This window comes from Chiloscyllium punctatum, chromosome 45, assembly GCF_047496795.1.
Source record: "Chiloscyllium punctatum isolate Juve2018m chromosome 45, sChiPun1.3, whole genome shotgun sequence".
NCBI lineage: Eukaryota > Metazoa > Chordata > Chondrichthyes > Orectolobiformes > Hemiscylliidae > Chiloscyllium > Chiloscyllium punctatum.
Genome location: NC_092783.1, coordinates 56,788,340 through 56,803,948, shown reverse-complemented (window position 1 = coordinate 56,803,948; position 15,609 = coordinate 56,788,340). Strand labels below are relative to the sequence as shown.

The 15,609-nt window shown below is 45.9% G+C and overlaps 1 protein-coding gene across 13 annotated transcripts in view; it reads right to left on the bottom strand.

Moving 5' to 3' along the window:
• nfasca (neurofascin homolog (chicken) a) overlaps nucleotides 1–15,609 on the bottom strand; it is a 306,806-nt gene that overhangs the window by 34,075 nt on the left and 257,122 nt on the right. For all 13 annotated transcript variants that reach the window (XM_072563836.1, XM_072563841.1, XM_072563843.1 and 10 more), the window contains 3 exons: nucleotides 14,182–14,386; nucleotides 6,075–6,197; nucleotides 3,954–4,130 (listed from right to left, as the gene is read on the bottom strand). In XM_072563836.1, the coding sequence (XP_072419937.1) occupies nucleotides 3,954–4,130; nucleotides 6,075–6,197; nucleotides 14,182–14,386 (505 nt within the window). The remainder of the gene's footprint in view (nucleotides 1–3,953; nucleotides 4,131–6,074; nucleotides 6,198–14,181; nucleotides 14,387–15,609) is intronic.

Sequence of the window (15,609 nt, the reverse complement as noted above, 5' to 3'; positions counted from 1 at the left end):
AAAATCATTGAAGGTTGATGATCCTGATCCAAATGGGTTTGACAATAACACAGGCCTTCTGGCTCAGAGATAGGGGCATACCATTGTGTCTAATGGACCTAGGCAGGAAGGACTGAATGCCCATGTCTGTCCTGCTCCAAACTGGATGTAATCTCAGCAACTTTTTGAAGAAAGGCTATAATCCAGACATGTTGGCCTCACTTAGGTAACTGTCAATTGACCTGGAAAGGGGTGATATCTTCGCCTGTGGCCCTTACATGGCTGGGCTGGAGGGGGGATGGTGTAGGATGCAGGGTGGAGTTTCCTTGTCCTCCTCCTGCCAAGACTGGAGGCAATATGATGTGCAGTAGATGTGGCACGCTGACCCCCAGAAGGACACAGGCAGCTCAACTGCAGTGTTTGTAAAGCCAGGAAAATTGGAACTTTAACAAATGTTGTAATAGATATGGAAGCACTCTAATGGCACAGAGGTAGCATCCCTACTTTAGACCAAGAAGCCACATGTCTCCAGAGGTGCATTATAACATCTCTGAACATGATTAGATTAGATTACATTACAGTGTGGAAACAGGCCCTTTGGCCCAACAAGTCCACACCGACCCACCAAAGTGCAACCCACCCATACCCCTGCATTTACCCCTTACCTAACACTACGGGCAATTTAGCATGGCCAATTCACCTGACCTGCATATCTTTGGACTGTGGGAGGAAACCGGAGCACCCGGAGGAAACCCATGCAGACACGGGGAGAACGTGCAAACTTCACACAGACAGTCGACTGACGCAGGAATTGAACCCGGGTCTCTGGCGCTGTGAGGCAACAGTGCTAACCACTGTGCCACCGTGTCGCTCTCATAGGATGAACAGGATGATTAGAAAATATCCATCCTCTGGCATCCAGTAATGGTAAAGACTCTTGGGGCACAGAGGTAGTGTCCCGAGCTCTGAATAAGAAGATGTGGGATAAAATCCCACCTGTTCCATGGGTGTATCATAACATATTTTAACAGGTTGGTTAGAAATGTCTATAATATAGAGGCCGGTACTGGTACAGGCCAAATAAATCAAAGACAAAATGTGTGGTGCTGGAAAAGCACAGCCAGTCAGGCAGCATCCGAAGAACAGGAAAGTCAACTTTCTGAGCATAAGCTTTTCATCAGGAATAGATTATGATCAAAACGTTGACTCTCCTGCTCCTTGAATGCTGCCTGAGTGGCTGTACTTTGCCACACTTTTGACTCTGATCTCCAGCATCTGCAGTCCTCACTTTGTCCAAATAAATCAAAGACCCAGGCTCCAGGGAGGAAATTTACAATGAAACTTTAATCAATTCTAGAAGTGAGACCAACTTCAGTAAACACTAACCATCCATTATAATAAAATCCATGTTATAAATCTGCCGTTCCTCCTTGGTCTGGGATATGGGTAACTCCAGACACACAGCAATGTGATTGACTCTTGATTGTCTTTGAAATGGCATAGCATGCCAGCCTCTTGAAGGCAATTAGAGACAGGCAACAATTGCTGGTCTTGCCAGTGATGCCTAAGTTGGCACAGGATAGTTATGGAATATATCCCCCTTGACTTCCTGACGAATATGGTGCAGCAAAAAACAGAATTACTTTACAGAACATGGCAGCCCTTTTCGAACTACACTGACACAGATATTTCGGCCATATTGTCCAGGGCTTTTGCTTAGCCATGGTAATGGTTCTGGCTGGTTTGGGGGCCCCCAGGAGGAGGAATCTCATATAAATACGGGCTTTGTTATGACTTGATATAAATCTATTTTGAGCATGTACCTAGTTATTTATCTACCTTTTTGTTTATTGTTAGTAATGTATGATATCCTATTTTATGTTTTGATCACTTGTAGAATAGATTAATAGTTAGGTTTCTTTTTTTAAAATCTTATATTGGTGTTGTTATTATATTGTAAAGTGGAATACTATCTATGAAAAAAACTATTAATATTTTATCCTTGCACACAGGTTCAATTGTGCATCAGTTCTCTTGGGGGGCTTACACTTTGGAAAGTTGGCAGAGGCTGGAGATGGTAGTAGACACCTGGGATGGCACGGGTGGCTGCTGATCCCACACAGTAACGCTCCAGAGTAACCATTTGGACACTGACCCATGGTATGGTGTAAGCTCTTTCGGCTGGACTCGAATGCAGAATTATACCAAAAAAAGTGGGTTTACAACGCAACTGACAACAAATCCACCCAGGGTAGAAGAGTCCAAACCTAAAAGGCATAGGTTTAATGTGAGAGGGGAAAGATTTAAAAAGGACCTGAGGGGCAACTTTTTCACACAGAAGGCGATGTGTTTATAGAATGAGCTGCCAGAGGAAATGGTGGAGGCTGGTCCAATTATGACATTTAAAAGGCACCTGGATGGGTACGCAATTTTTGGTTTCCACTAGAGATATTTGGTCGATGCAGACAGGTTGGATCGAACGGTCTGTTTCCGAGCTGTACAACTCTGTGACATTAAGTTAAGTATGCCAACCTAACACTACCTTGTGCCACGATTTCTCCCTGTTTGCACTGGGCTCTGTTCATATGGTTCAAATGAATTCACAAAAATCAAACAGAAACAAATAAAGATGACGTATAAAATTACGATGGTCATTGATAGGGTAGGTGGGAAAAAGCCTTTCCCCTTGATGGAGAGATCAATGACTGGGGCCGCAGAGATTTAAGGTGAGGGGCAAAATGTTTCAAGGAGACGTGAGGAAAACTCTTTTTCACCAAGAGGTTGGTGGGCATCTGGAACTGTAGTAAAGGCAGGAACCCTCATTACATTGAAGGCGTATTTATGTCTGCACTTGTAATGCTGAGGCAGACAAGGCAATGGGACTGGAATTGTTAGGTTGCTGTTTTTGACTGACACTGACTCGATGAGCCTATTTCTCAGCTGTAGATCTCTATGACTCTATAATAGGAACCAAACTGGAATTGCCAATCTTAACCACGTGCCTTGCGTCCATTTGAAATTTGTTTAATCCTGTTCAAACTGGCACAAAGATATTTTTGTTAAATCAGTAGAACTGGACCTTTAATGAAAGCAGGATAGATACCTTTATTGGGATAAAAGGATGTAAGTCCATCAGATTTTGGGATCACAAAAGTACTCTGAAAATTACTTGACCAATGGTTACCTTCCACAATAACTGTACAGTAAAAGGCAATGCAGTCTTGTCTGTTAACCCATTTTACTGCACACATCCACATCAGTAGAAATGGAGCAACACACAGGCTTTACAGAGCTAACTGAGAGAGAATCCTTCCCTCTCTCACCTCGACATACTCATTTACTCACTCGAATGACTGGCCCCTGTGCCCAGACAGGTTGTAGTCAGTCAGCTGAGTAAAACTGGATGTTAGGCCAGGGAAGTTTCAAATGTTAGCTCCCTCAGTGTTTCTTTTCAAATTAATGCTGCCTTTAAGCAGGGTCACACTCACAAACCAAAGGGCGGAAACCGAAATGGAAAAGGCTATCCTAGAATTGCAGGATGTGATCCTAAAACCTGCTGTTCTTAGTAGAAAGTTTCAAAGCAGTAATTTGGTAACTACAGGCTGGGAGGTACCATGCACATGCATAGAGTATCCAAAGCATGAAGTGCAAAAGGCCCATTTAAAACATGGGGTGGTTCGGAGGTGTGTGTGTGTGCGCTGTGGATAGGTTTGTAACAGCACAAATGGAGCGTGCTACCCCATTGTTTGAGCTGCCTGATATTATCAGTATTTTTTTCTGTTTCTGCCTAACTACAAACTAGTTTTGGATTAAAGATCTGCCCAGCTTCTCATGTAAGACTCACTCTGCTGTCACTCAGGCAAAGTCTGCTCTGTCTGCTCAGGAAGGGCGCCCGTTCAGAATCCCTTTGCGATTTTTGGATCGGGGCCTGTTAAACATGAAGCATTCTGCACTGTTCCTCCACTCCCGCTTACCTTCATTTTCAAAGTCAGGTGAATCCAACACAATCGCTTCGCCTAGTCCGTGGCGGGTTTGAGCGAAGACGTAAAACCTGTACTTTATGTTTGCGTCAACTCTCTCCAACTTATAGGTGGTCACATCAGGCCCGAGTCTGGGAATGGTGGCATTGCGTCTTGATCTTGAACCAGTCACTTTGGAAGTAAATAAAGGAAACCACATTGATTTCAAAGCTGCTACAAACATCCACATCAAAAAAACACTATAAGAGCAGTATGAGGCCATTCAGCCCAGCAAATGTGCTCCATCATTCAAAAAGATCAAGGCTGATTGGATAATCCTCAACTCCACTTTATTACCTCTTTGTCATAACCCATCAGTCTCTTTCTGAATAAAACTTTGTCTGTCTTAACCTTGAGTCTTGATGAAGACTCAGATTTTGTAGCCCACTGTTGTGAAGAATTCTATAGATTCTTTACCCCCTGAAAGAAGAAATTCTTTCTCATCTCTGTTTTAAATCTGTGACCTTTCATTCTGAGGTTACACTCTCTGGTCCAAGACTCAGGCAGAAGGGGAGAAAAACTCTTCACATCTACCCTGTCAATACACCCGAAGAACTAAACTCGTTCCCATCGAGATTATTGTGAAGTTGATCACCACCAACTCCTTACTGCCTGAAGCCAAGGTCCTACCCGTGAGCAGCAACGTGTGCAAGTTTCATGAGAAAAAAGGAGATTGAGGGGGGACCTCATCGAGGTCAACAAAATCATAGACAGGGTGGACAGAGCTAAGCTTTTTCCCAGGGTAAGGAATTCAATAATGAGAGGTCAGGCTTTCAAGGTGAGAGGAGAAACGTTTAAGGGGGATAAACGTGGAAAGTACTTTACACAGAGGGTGGTAGGTGCCTGGAACGCGTTGCCAGCAGAGGTAGTAGAGGCAGGCACGGTAGATTCATTTGAGGTGCATCTGGACAGATGCATGAGTAGGTGGGGAGTAGAGGGATACAGATCCTTAGGAATCGGGTGATAGGTGAAGACAGGGGATTTGGATCGGCACAGGCTTTGAGGGCTGAAGGGCCTGTTCCTGGGCTGTAAATTTTCTTTGTTCTTTGTTCTTTGCTTCCCTCCAAACCACACACCATCTTGATTTGGAACTATGTCACTATTTCCACTAACCCTTCACTTTCAAAATCCTGAAATTCCCTGACATGGTGTGCCATAGGTTTTGTGAATTCAAGAAAAGTCTCAAGGGCAATTAGGGACGGGCAGCTGACCTTAGATATGATGCTCATTCATGGAAGAATAAGAAGCCTTCACATTAAATTTGCTGCACATCAACAGCATATCATTACAAAAGAAAGAACAAACAATTTCAATTGCATTTTCACAACCTCAGAATACCCCGAAATGCACTGCAGCCAGAAAGTGCGTTTTGAAATGTCATCACTTTTTGACAGGTAGGAAGTGAGGCAGCTAGTTTATGCACAGCACATTCCCACAGTCCTGCCACCAATATTACACTCATACCCCACTTTCACGCCATTGTTTGGTAGCTCTCTTCCCATTGCTACCATGGCACTGCCACTTGTGACTCACTGGTTCCACTGTTATTAGAGGATCACCACTCCCAACTCACGCTGACTGACACTGTAGTGTTCCCACCCACTATTCTTATGATGCTAGCTGTCTGCATTCTAGATCCAGCCTGTACATTCGGTATCATGAGAACAGAGGCATCCTGCCAAGGACAAAGCTGTAATGTTGCTAAATCCATCCATCCATGGACTCCATCCCTCTCACCCTTACAGGACCTTCTCTTCCAGCTTCTCCAGTCACCCCATTCTCCCAAGCTGAAATCAACTTTGGAAACTGAGATTTAGAGATTACTGTAATGGAGATGAAAGGTACTCTCTTTCAGGGATGATCATTCTGTCTTGTTTCCAAGACAATAAGTAGATCACTGTACTCAGTGAGAAACCATCATGACAGCTCAAATTCAACAGTGCATATCCTTTGTTATTAAATTCTGTATGTTAAAGCTCCATCTATAAAATGATGACAACTTTATAACCGTGACAACCAGAACTTTCATTCATTCAGTCGCACATTGTTAGATAAGGCAGTCTTCATGATACATACATGGGTGGTACATGATCACGTAGCCGATGAGGATTCCGTTTGGATCACGTGGAGGACCCCACTGTAACGTAATGCTCTCCAAATCTGGCTGCCTGATTCTGAGGTAACTTGGTTTTCCAGGAACTGAGAGAGAAAAAGAGGTAATGTGATTCAGGATTCATTTGTGACAGACATAAATACCACTACAAGAGGAAGGTTTACTGCAAACATTCAGTGCTGCCAGCAAAATTTGGATTCTTATTCTAATATTTATATATTTCATAGACTGGACACTCAGATAAAAAAGACGGGTAGTCCTTCGGGTAAATTCCTTCTGGGACATTTTAGATAAATGTTCTGCCATTTTCATCGCTTTATTCTGGGTTAAAGATTCAAGGGTGAAAGATGCACAGGTTAAAAATGCGAGAGTTAAAACACCTTCAGATAAATATTTGGAATGATAATTAAGGAGAGCTACTTAAATCCACAGGATGGTGATCAATTGGGTTCTATTTCTTGCCTGGGTAACATTGCTGGCCCAGAGTCTGCTGGGACAATAATGGTGGGTTAACTTGTGTGTGCCGTTATTTGTGAGTAAGTAACCCAGAAACCCGCGATCAGGTAAAGATGACCCACCAATCACAACTCTCCACAATTTGCTGAACTGTTTTGTCCTGCTCCATTATGGACCTTGTGAAGGGAATTCAACTTCACCCAGCTCCCTGCCCCTTGTGAGTGCCAGGAAATTTGCAGTTAAATTAAACTCACTGTAGGAAGTCAGGACTAGCGTAACGAGTATGTTTTAAAATAAAGTTATTTATATTCCAGGAACTTTTCGTGTTAAAAAAAAAGAATGATGAAAATGTGAATGGGCATGTCATCAAGTAATATATCATTTCTGCAGGTTTATTTCACCCTTTCCATGTATCTAATTTGACTCAAATTCAGCTTGTTTCTAATACAATACATCACAGGAATGGGAGAAAGTGAGGACTGCAGATGCTGGAGATCAGAGTCAAGAGTGTGGTGCTGGAAAAGTACAGCCAGTCAGGCAGCATCCGAGGAGCAGGGAAATCGACATTTCGGACACAAGCTCTTCAACAGGAGTAGATAAAGGGCTTATCACATGAATGGGCCATTCAGCCCAACAAGCTTGTGCCAATTCCTAACCCTTAGACCCGCTACTTATTGCGGTTTCTAACCTGCTCACCTCCTGCTCATGTGTCTGTCAAGATACACCTTAAACGTTACTAGCGTGCCTTCTCCCATCACCTCCACTGGCAGTGTGTTCCAGGTATGTCCCACCCTCTGTGTGAGAAACTTTCCCTGCATCTCTCCCCTAACCTTTCCCCTCTCACCTTGAACCTGTGTCCTCTGCAGTTGACCTTTTCATCCTAGGAAAAAGCCTCTCGCACTCCAGCCTCTCATAACCTTGTAGACCTCTATCACGTTGTCCCTCATTTTCCAGCTTTCCAGTGAAAATAATCTGGGTTTATCCAATCTCTCAACATAACTGAAACCCTCCAGAGCAGGAAATAACCTGTTAAATCTTCGTTGCACTTTCCCCAGAGAATCCGCAGCCTTCTGGTACTGTGATCACCAAAACTTCAGGTAATTACAATATTCTAAATGTATTCTCCCCTGTTCTTCTTCTTACCGTGAGCATCGTGGGTTAAGGAATTAGCTGTTGCCTCTGTCATTCACAAAAGTCCCGGGTGCCCCATGCTCACACCAGGCTGTTTCCAGATTAAAAAGCCAGTGTTAGCTCATGCAGCCAATCAATATAATCATGGCTGATCGTCCAACTCAGCACTCTGTTTCTTGCTTTCTCCCCTTCCCTTTTGATCCCTTTAGCCCTAAGAACTATATCAAATTCCTTCCTGAAAATATTCAACGTTTCGGCGTCAACTGCTTTCTCTGGCAGAGAATTCCACAGGCTCCCCACTTTCTGGGTGAAGACATTTCTCCTCATCGCAGTCTAAAATGTATCCTGAGAGTGTGACCCCTGGTTCTGGACTCCCTGGTCATCAGGAACGTCCTTCCTAAGTTCACTCTGTTAGAATTCTATTAGAGTTTTATAGATTTTGCTAAGAACCCCTGTAAGAATGAAGGAAACGTACTGAAATAACGAACCATTGCTTTGTGATAGCATTGAGGAGAAAGTGAGGACTGCAGATGCTGGAGATCAGAGCTGAAAATGTGTTGCTGGAAAAGCGCAGCAGGTCAGGCAGCTTCCAAGGAGCAGGAGATTCGACGTTTCGGGCATGGGCCCTTCTTCAGGAATGAGGAAAGTGTGTCCAGCAGGCTAAGATAAAAGGTAGGGAGGAGGGACTTGGGGGAGGGGCGTTGGAAATGCGATAGGTGGAAGGAGGTCAAAGGTGAGGGTGATAGGCCGGAGTGGGGGTGGGGGCGGAGAGGCCAGGAAGAAGATTGCAGGTTAGGAGGGTGGTGCTGAGTTCGAGGGGTTTGACTGAGACAAGGTGGGGGGAGGGGAAATGAGGAAACTGGAGAAATCTGAGTTTATCCCTTGTGGTTGGAGGGTTCCTAGATGGAAGATGAGGCGCTCTTCCTCCAACCGTCATGTTGCTATAGTCTGGCGATGGAGGAGTCCCAGGACCTGCATGTCCTTGGTGGAGTGGGAGGGGGAGTTGAAGTGTTGAGCCACGGGGTGGTTGGGTTGGTTGGTCCGGGTGTCCCAGAGGTGTTCTCTGAAAAGTTCCGCAAGTAGGCGGCCGGTCTCCCCAATATAGAGGAGGCCACATCGGGTGCAGCGGATGCAGTAAATGATGTGTGTGGAGGTGCAGGTGAATTTGTGGTGGATATGGAAGGATCCCTTGGGGCCTTGGAAGGAAATAAAGGGGTAGGTGTGGGCGCAAGTTTTGCATTTCTTGCAGTTGCAGGGGAAGGTGCTGGGAGTGGAGGTTGGGTTGGTGGGGGGTGTGGACCTGACGAGGGAGTCACGGAGGGAGTAGTCTTTTTGGAACGCTGATAGGGGAGGGGAGGGAAATATATCCCTGGTGGTGGGGTCTGTTTGGAGGTGGCGGAAATGACGATGGATGATAGGATGATACGATGTATATGGAGGTTGGTGGGGTGGTAGGTGAGGACCAGTGGGGTTCTGTCCTGGTGGCGATTGGAGGGGCGGGGCTCAATGGCAGAGGAGCAGGAAGTGGAGGAGATGTGGTGGAGGGCATCGTCGATCACCTCTGGGGGGAAATTGCTGTCTTTGAAGAAGGAGGCCATCTGGGTTGTACGGTATTGGAACTGGTCCTCCTGGGAGCAGATGCGGCGGAGACAAAGGAATTGGGAATATGGGATGGCGTTTTTACAGGGGGCAGGGTGGGAAGAGGTGTAGTCTAGGTAGCTGTGGGAGTCAGTCGGTTTATAGTAAATGTCCGTGTTGATTCGGTCGGCTGAGATAGAAATGGAGAGGTCTAGGAAGGGGAGGGAGGAGTCTGAGACGGTCCAGGTAAATTTGAGGTCAGGGTGGAAGGTGTTGGTAAAATGGATGAACTGTTCAACCTCCTCGTGGGAGCACGAGGCAGCGCCGATACAGTCATCGATGTAGCGGAGGAAAAGGAGGGGGGTGGTGCCAGTGTAGCTGCGGAGGATGGACTGTTCCACATGTCCTATGAAGAGGCAGGCATAGCTGGGGCCCATGCGGGTGCCCATGGCTACTCCTTTGGTTTGGAGGAAGTGGGAGGATTGGAAAGAGAAGTTGTTCAGGGTGAGGACCAGTTCAGTCAGTCGAAGGAGGGTGTCAGTGGAAGGGTACTGGTTGGGACGGCGGGAAAGGAGGGCGGAGGGCGTTGAGTCCTTCGTGGTGGGGGATGGAGGTGTACAGGGACTGGATGTCCATGGTGAAGATAAGGCGTTGGGGACCGGGGATGTGAAAATCATGAAGGAGGTGGAGGACATGGGTGATGCCCCGAACGTAGGTGGGGAGTTCTTGGACTAAGGGGGACAGGACCGTGTTGAGGTATGCAGAGATGAGTTCGGTGGGGCAGGAGCAGGCTGAGGCAATGTGTCGGCCGGGGCAGTCAGGTTTGTGGATTTTGGGCAGGAGGTAGAAACGGGCGGTGCGGGGTTGTGGGATGATGAGGTTGGAGGCGTTGGATGGGAGATCCCCTGAGGTGATGAGGTTATGGATGGTCTGGGAGATGATGGTTTGGTGGTGGGAGGTGGGGTCATGGTCAAGGGGGCAGTAGGAGGAGGTGTCCGCGAGCTGGCGTTTAGCCTCAGAGGTGTAAAGGTCGGTGATAACATTCCCTACTGTTTCAGTTTGGGTTGACAACATTGGTTGGAATAATTCCTGGAAGTTGTACCATTTAGAATTTGAATTTGATTTATTTATTGTCATGTGTATTGCCATTTATTTATTGTCATATTTTTCTTCTAAAACACAGTGAAGAGAGTTGTACAGTGTCACCAATCTGTGGTGCCATCTTAAAACACAGAAAATTAATAATAAACCAAAACATAGAATATAAAGGCAGAAATATGCAGAAATGAAGGAGAGTGTTCCGTTTCACAGGCCTTCTTATTGAGTGCTCCATCATGGGCCTGGTGTCTGGTGGCCAGGCACGATTCCCCTTCACCTCACCACTGTTGGAATGAAAGTGACCACTCTTCAGCTCCATCTCGTCTCCACTAAGGCCCTCGCCACTCTGAGTCCTCACTAGACCTCACCAAATGCCACCGACACCGGGTACCATACCTGCCCAAACCTGACTTGTACTGCGGCCAAGAGTCCATTCATGACCGCCTTACCCAGGCAGCTCTTCTGTTGCTGTTGAGTCTCAGACTGGGCGCAAACTTCCCTCCGCCGCAGCAGCCATGCTTTGGCACGAGGACTGCCTCACTGATGCAGAAGCTGCTGGGAACCCAACCTCTCTCCAATGTTACCACTGTGCTGGGCCTATTTGACTACTGTCACTAGTCAACTCGAGTCCGCACTGGGCCTACTTGACAACTGTCACTAGTTACCTTGAGTCCGCTCTGGGCTACTTGACGCCTGTCACGAGTCAACTCGACTCCGCACTGGGCCTACTTGACAACTGTCACTAGTCAACTCGACTCCGCACTGGACCTACTTGACAACTGTCACTAGTTACCTCGAGTCCGCTCTGGGCCTACTTGACAACTGTCACTAGTCAACTTGAGTTCGTGCTGGGCCTACTTGATGACTGTCGCTAGTCAACTCAAGTCTTTGCTGGGCCTACTTGTCACAACCAAGTTCTTCCACAAGAGATAAGTAAACTAGAAGAGAGAAAGAAAAAAGAGATAAAAAAAGGAACGAAAAGGAATGTGGACAGAGGGGACAACCCCCAGGCTCAGAAGCCCTACTCCACTGCCATCTCACTGGAAGGATAACCATTTAACCTTCCATTTCCAACCACTCCAACCTTTTATGCCATCACAGATATTTTCAAAATGAGTAATTGATCAAAGAAATTGGAAAACAAAATTCACTGAATGTCTCTGGGATTTTTGTCCTCTGTTGCTCACAACAGTGACCAGAGATAAATGTTTCAATCCTGGAGATTGCAGACGGATCCTGAAGGATTGGAAATCCTCTGTACATCTGTCTGATTTTGGAGTGCACATCACTGATTCACGTGCAGTGATTGTTCAATACAAATTATAGCATTCCTCAGAAACAGGCCTCAAGCCTCAGGAGAGGATTTCCCACTGAATCAGAGTGACACTTTTATTTCTGCACATTTTAGTGTGAATATATTTACAGCCGAAGCATTAATATTTTCTCTGCAGTGTATTGAGGGTTGCTGCCAGAGAGAGCCAATTCATATTCCACCATTCTTTGAGAACATGAGAAATTTAGGCCATTCTATTTGGATTTCCAGGAAACCTTTGACATGGCGCCACACAGGAGGCCGCGAAATAAAATAAGAGCCCATGGGTGTTAGGTGCAAGGTGCTGGCATGGATAGAGGCTTGGCTGACTGGCAGAAGGCAGACAGTCAGGATAGAAGAGTCTTTTTCAGAATGGCAGCTAGTGACTAATGGGATAGTGTTGGGACCACAAATATTCACATGATACATTAGTGAACTGGACAAAGGAACTGAGGGTCTTGTTGTTAAGTTTGGAGACGATAAAAAGATAGGTGGTGGGTCAGGTCGTGCAGAGGAAGCAGGGAGACTGCAGAAAGACTTGGACAGGCTGGGACAGTGGGTAAAGAAGTGGCAATATCTGAAAAGAAACAGTAAGAACCATAGATGCTGAAAACCAGCGTCAATAGATGTGAAGCTGGAAAAGTACAGCAGGTCCTGATGAAGGGTTTCCAGCCTGAAACGGTGATTTTCCTGCCCCTCGGATTCTGTCTGACTTGCTGTGCTTTTCCAGCTTCACACCTTTTTACAACGTCTGAAAGTGTGAGGTTCTGCATGTTGTTAGGAAGAAGAGGTGTGGATTACTTCCTCGGCTTCAGAATTCTGAAGCACAAAGGGACTTGGGAATCCTAGTACAGGATTCTCTTAAGGTTAACATATACTTTCAATTAGCCATTCACATTCATTTCAATGCAAGAACAGGGATAGACTGCTGAGGTCATAGAAAGGACTGGTCAGACTGCATTTGGAATATTTTGAGCTGTTTTGGGTTCTGTATCTAAGGAAGGATGTGCTGGCCGTGCAGGGGGTCAGAGGAGATTCACCAGAATGATTCCAGGGATGAAAGGCTTGTCATCTGAGGAACAGTTGAGGGCTCTGGGTCTGTACTTGGTGGATTTTAGAAGGTTGAGGGGGGGGGATTGAAGCTTACAGAGTACTGAGAGAGGTCTGGATAGAGTGGCTGTGGAGAAGATGTTTCCACCAGTAGGAGAGTCTAGGACGTGAGGGAACAGCTTCAGAGTGAAGGGTCGGCCCTTTCGAACCGAGATGAGGAGGAATTCCTTCAGCCAGAGAATGGTGAATCTGTGGAACTCACAGCTGCAGAGGGCTTTGGAGGCCAAGTCACTGAGTGCATTTAAGATAGAGATAGGTAGGTTCCTGATTGTTAAGAGGATCAAGGGTGACGTGGAGAAGGCAGGAGAATGAGGTTGAGAAACATATCAGCTTTGATTGAATGATGGAACAGACTCGATGGGTTGAATGTCCTAATTCTGATCCTGAATCTTATGGTTTTAATGAACCCCCTTAAGCCTGCTGAGCCATTCAAAAGCTCATGGCTTACTGTATTCTGCTTCTTATTATTCCTCCGAGACTATTGCCTCCAGAATCGTTGCTTCTCTATTCGATCAAAACCAGCTGAATGTAATCAATGACTCAGCTCCCGCTGATGACCGGGAAAGAAACTTCCAAAAACAAGCCACCTCTGATTATTTCTCTTTAAGCTTTTTCTCCTGTTACACGGGGTCACCATAACACTGCTTGGTACCGCCAATCACTTTTGGATCTGTCAGCTGGTTTTTCTCGGTTAATGTCCTTCCTATCATGGCTGACGAGGAAACTCTCCCTAATCTTGCCGCAGGGGCGCTAGAAGGATTTACAAGTTGGCAATCAACCTGATGGACCACCTTCCAAACAGCCTTTCATTAGCTGCTGAGTTCCAGACTGGAACTCAAACTGGGGGCTTCTCACTTAGAGGCAGAGACATTATCACAAAACCTTCTCCATATACTCATGTCCCTCTGAGAAAAGGAATTCCGCCCCATCTCTGTGTGAGGTTGGAGGTTCCTTGACTTGAAACTGTCCCTGTTAGTTTTAAATTCTCCTACAAACAGAAACGTCCTCACAACATTTATCTTGTCAAGATCCCTCCCCAGAATTTTACATGGAGTCTGATTCAATGTCAGAGCAAAGAGCCTCCTCACATTGTTAGGTTTGTTAATGCTTGTTTTTAATGGTAAGCAGAATCTGGAGGGGTCCGTCGGTTGCCTGAGCACAGAAATACATAAAGGCAGTGCCTGTGTTGTTAGGTTGTGATAAGTACCTTTGAGACTGATTTGTCAATAAACTGTATCCTCACACAAAAGGTCCTCTTTGTTCTATTTCACCAACAAGTTTAGATCTGAATTGGCACAGCTGTTGTGACTGAGCTCTTTCTACAGAATAACAATGTTGCTTGGGCTGTGGATGGGGAGCAATTTAGGGTTCATTTGCTGACTTACCTCCTTCTGTGGTGTTTATTGCAAACTCCTCACTCCAGGGACCACGTCCCCGACCATTGACTGCTGCCACCTGAAACTTATAGGCATGATATGGTTGCAAGCCTGATACAATGGCACGCAGACGCTGACTGGGAGACTCTGTGACCTGAACACGTGACCTGTATTGGTTGGTCTTCAGCAGACTTCCCTCATTCCAATATTGAATCTGAACAAGAGAAGAGTCTCAGTCAGTTTGGACGCTATCTCCATGACAGAACGGAGATGACAAAAAAGAAAGCTCATAGCAGTCAATCCCACTGGCACAAACTGAAACCTTGCTGAAAATAGAGACATGTTACTGAAGCTTCTCATCTTGTACGCATCAGGATAAATGTAAGAATGCCAAGCTTCAAATGACCACAATGATTTATATACAAGAAGAGAAAGGAGAGTAGATTCATTGGCACATTGACTCTGATTGGCTGGATTGCTGTCACAGAGAATTCCCCCCACCCCAATCTCTCTCTCTCTCTTTCTCACACACACACACACACACACACACACACACACACAGTGTTTGAATCTCTGCACATTGGGTCATATGGTTATACAGGTTATGCTGCGCATTTCCTCAATGCAAATCGACGAATTGGGGACACTATTTGTAAAGTGCTAACATTTAAAATGTATGTGCACTGTAACACAATTACATCTCAACACCTTAAGTGTTGTTTCTAAAGCGCAATTTTTCGATAATGCAGGATTGTACAAGAACGCAACCATCGCGTTACAGAAGATCTGACTGTACTGGAGGAATGGGTTAATATTGGCCCTCAGAAACTGGAATTTTCCCAGCCCAATGGAGTGGGAGGGTGCAGGAAACCAATTTGGGATGACTCCTATCTTTGAGAAAACTTGCTGTGAGGAGATTACAGGAAGGACAAACACAACCCACTCTACATCGGGGTCACGGCAGCCTTGGAGCAGTAGGATGGAGAGTTCTCGGGGGTCTCTGTAACTGGCCTCTGTGGATGTGCTATAAACACACAGAGGTCACAGCATGAGCCACAACCTTTGCTGTAGAGGGTCGTCTCCTCCGCACCGATGGCCCATGGCCAGTGGGCCATCCATTTCTTTTTGAAAAGAATGCCAATTAAGTTCATGAGGATGTTACAGTGTATGGATCTGCCTGCTCTCCTACCTGCACCAGCTGTGCCCAGCTCTCCAAGTGGGGCTGCTGTCTGTTCAATGTCATACACCGCCCCCCCAACACCCTCCCAAAATGGAGCTTCCCCCCCCCCCATCAGAACCTGTCTGTCACCTTTAATTGCACAAAGAATGCAGTAGGATCCTGCTAACTGACTAGCTTCTGGAAGATTACACCCTTGGATGAACCTTTGACCTGCCATGAGCAGTCAGGGTCCAGTAAAGGTCCAGGCATCTGTGATG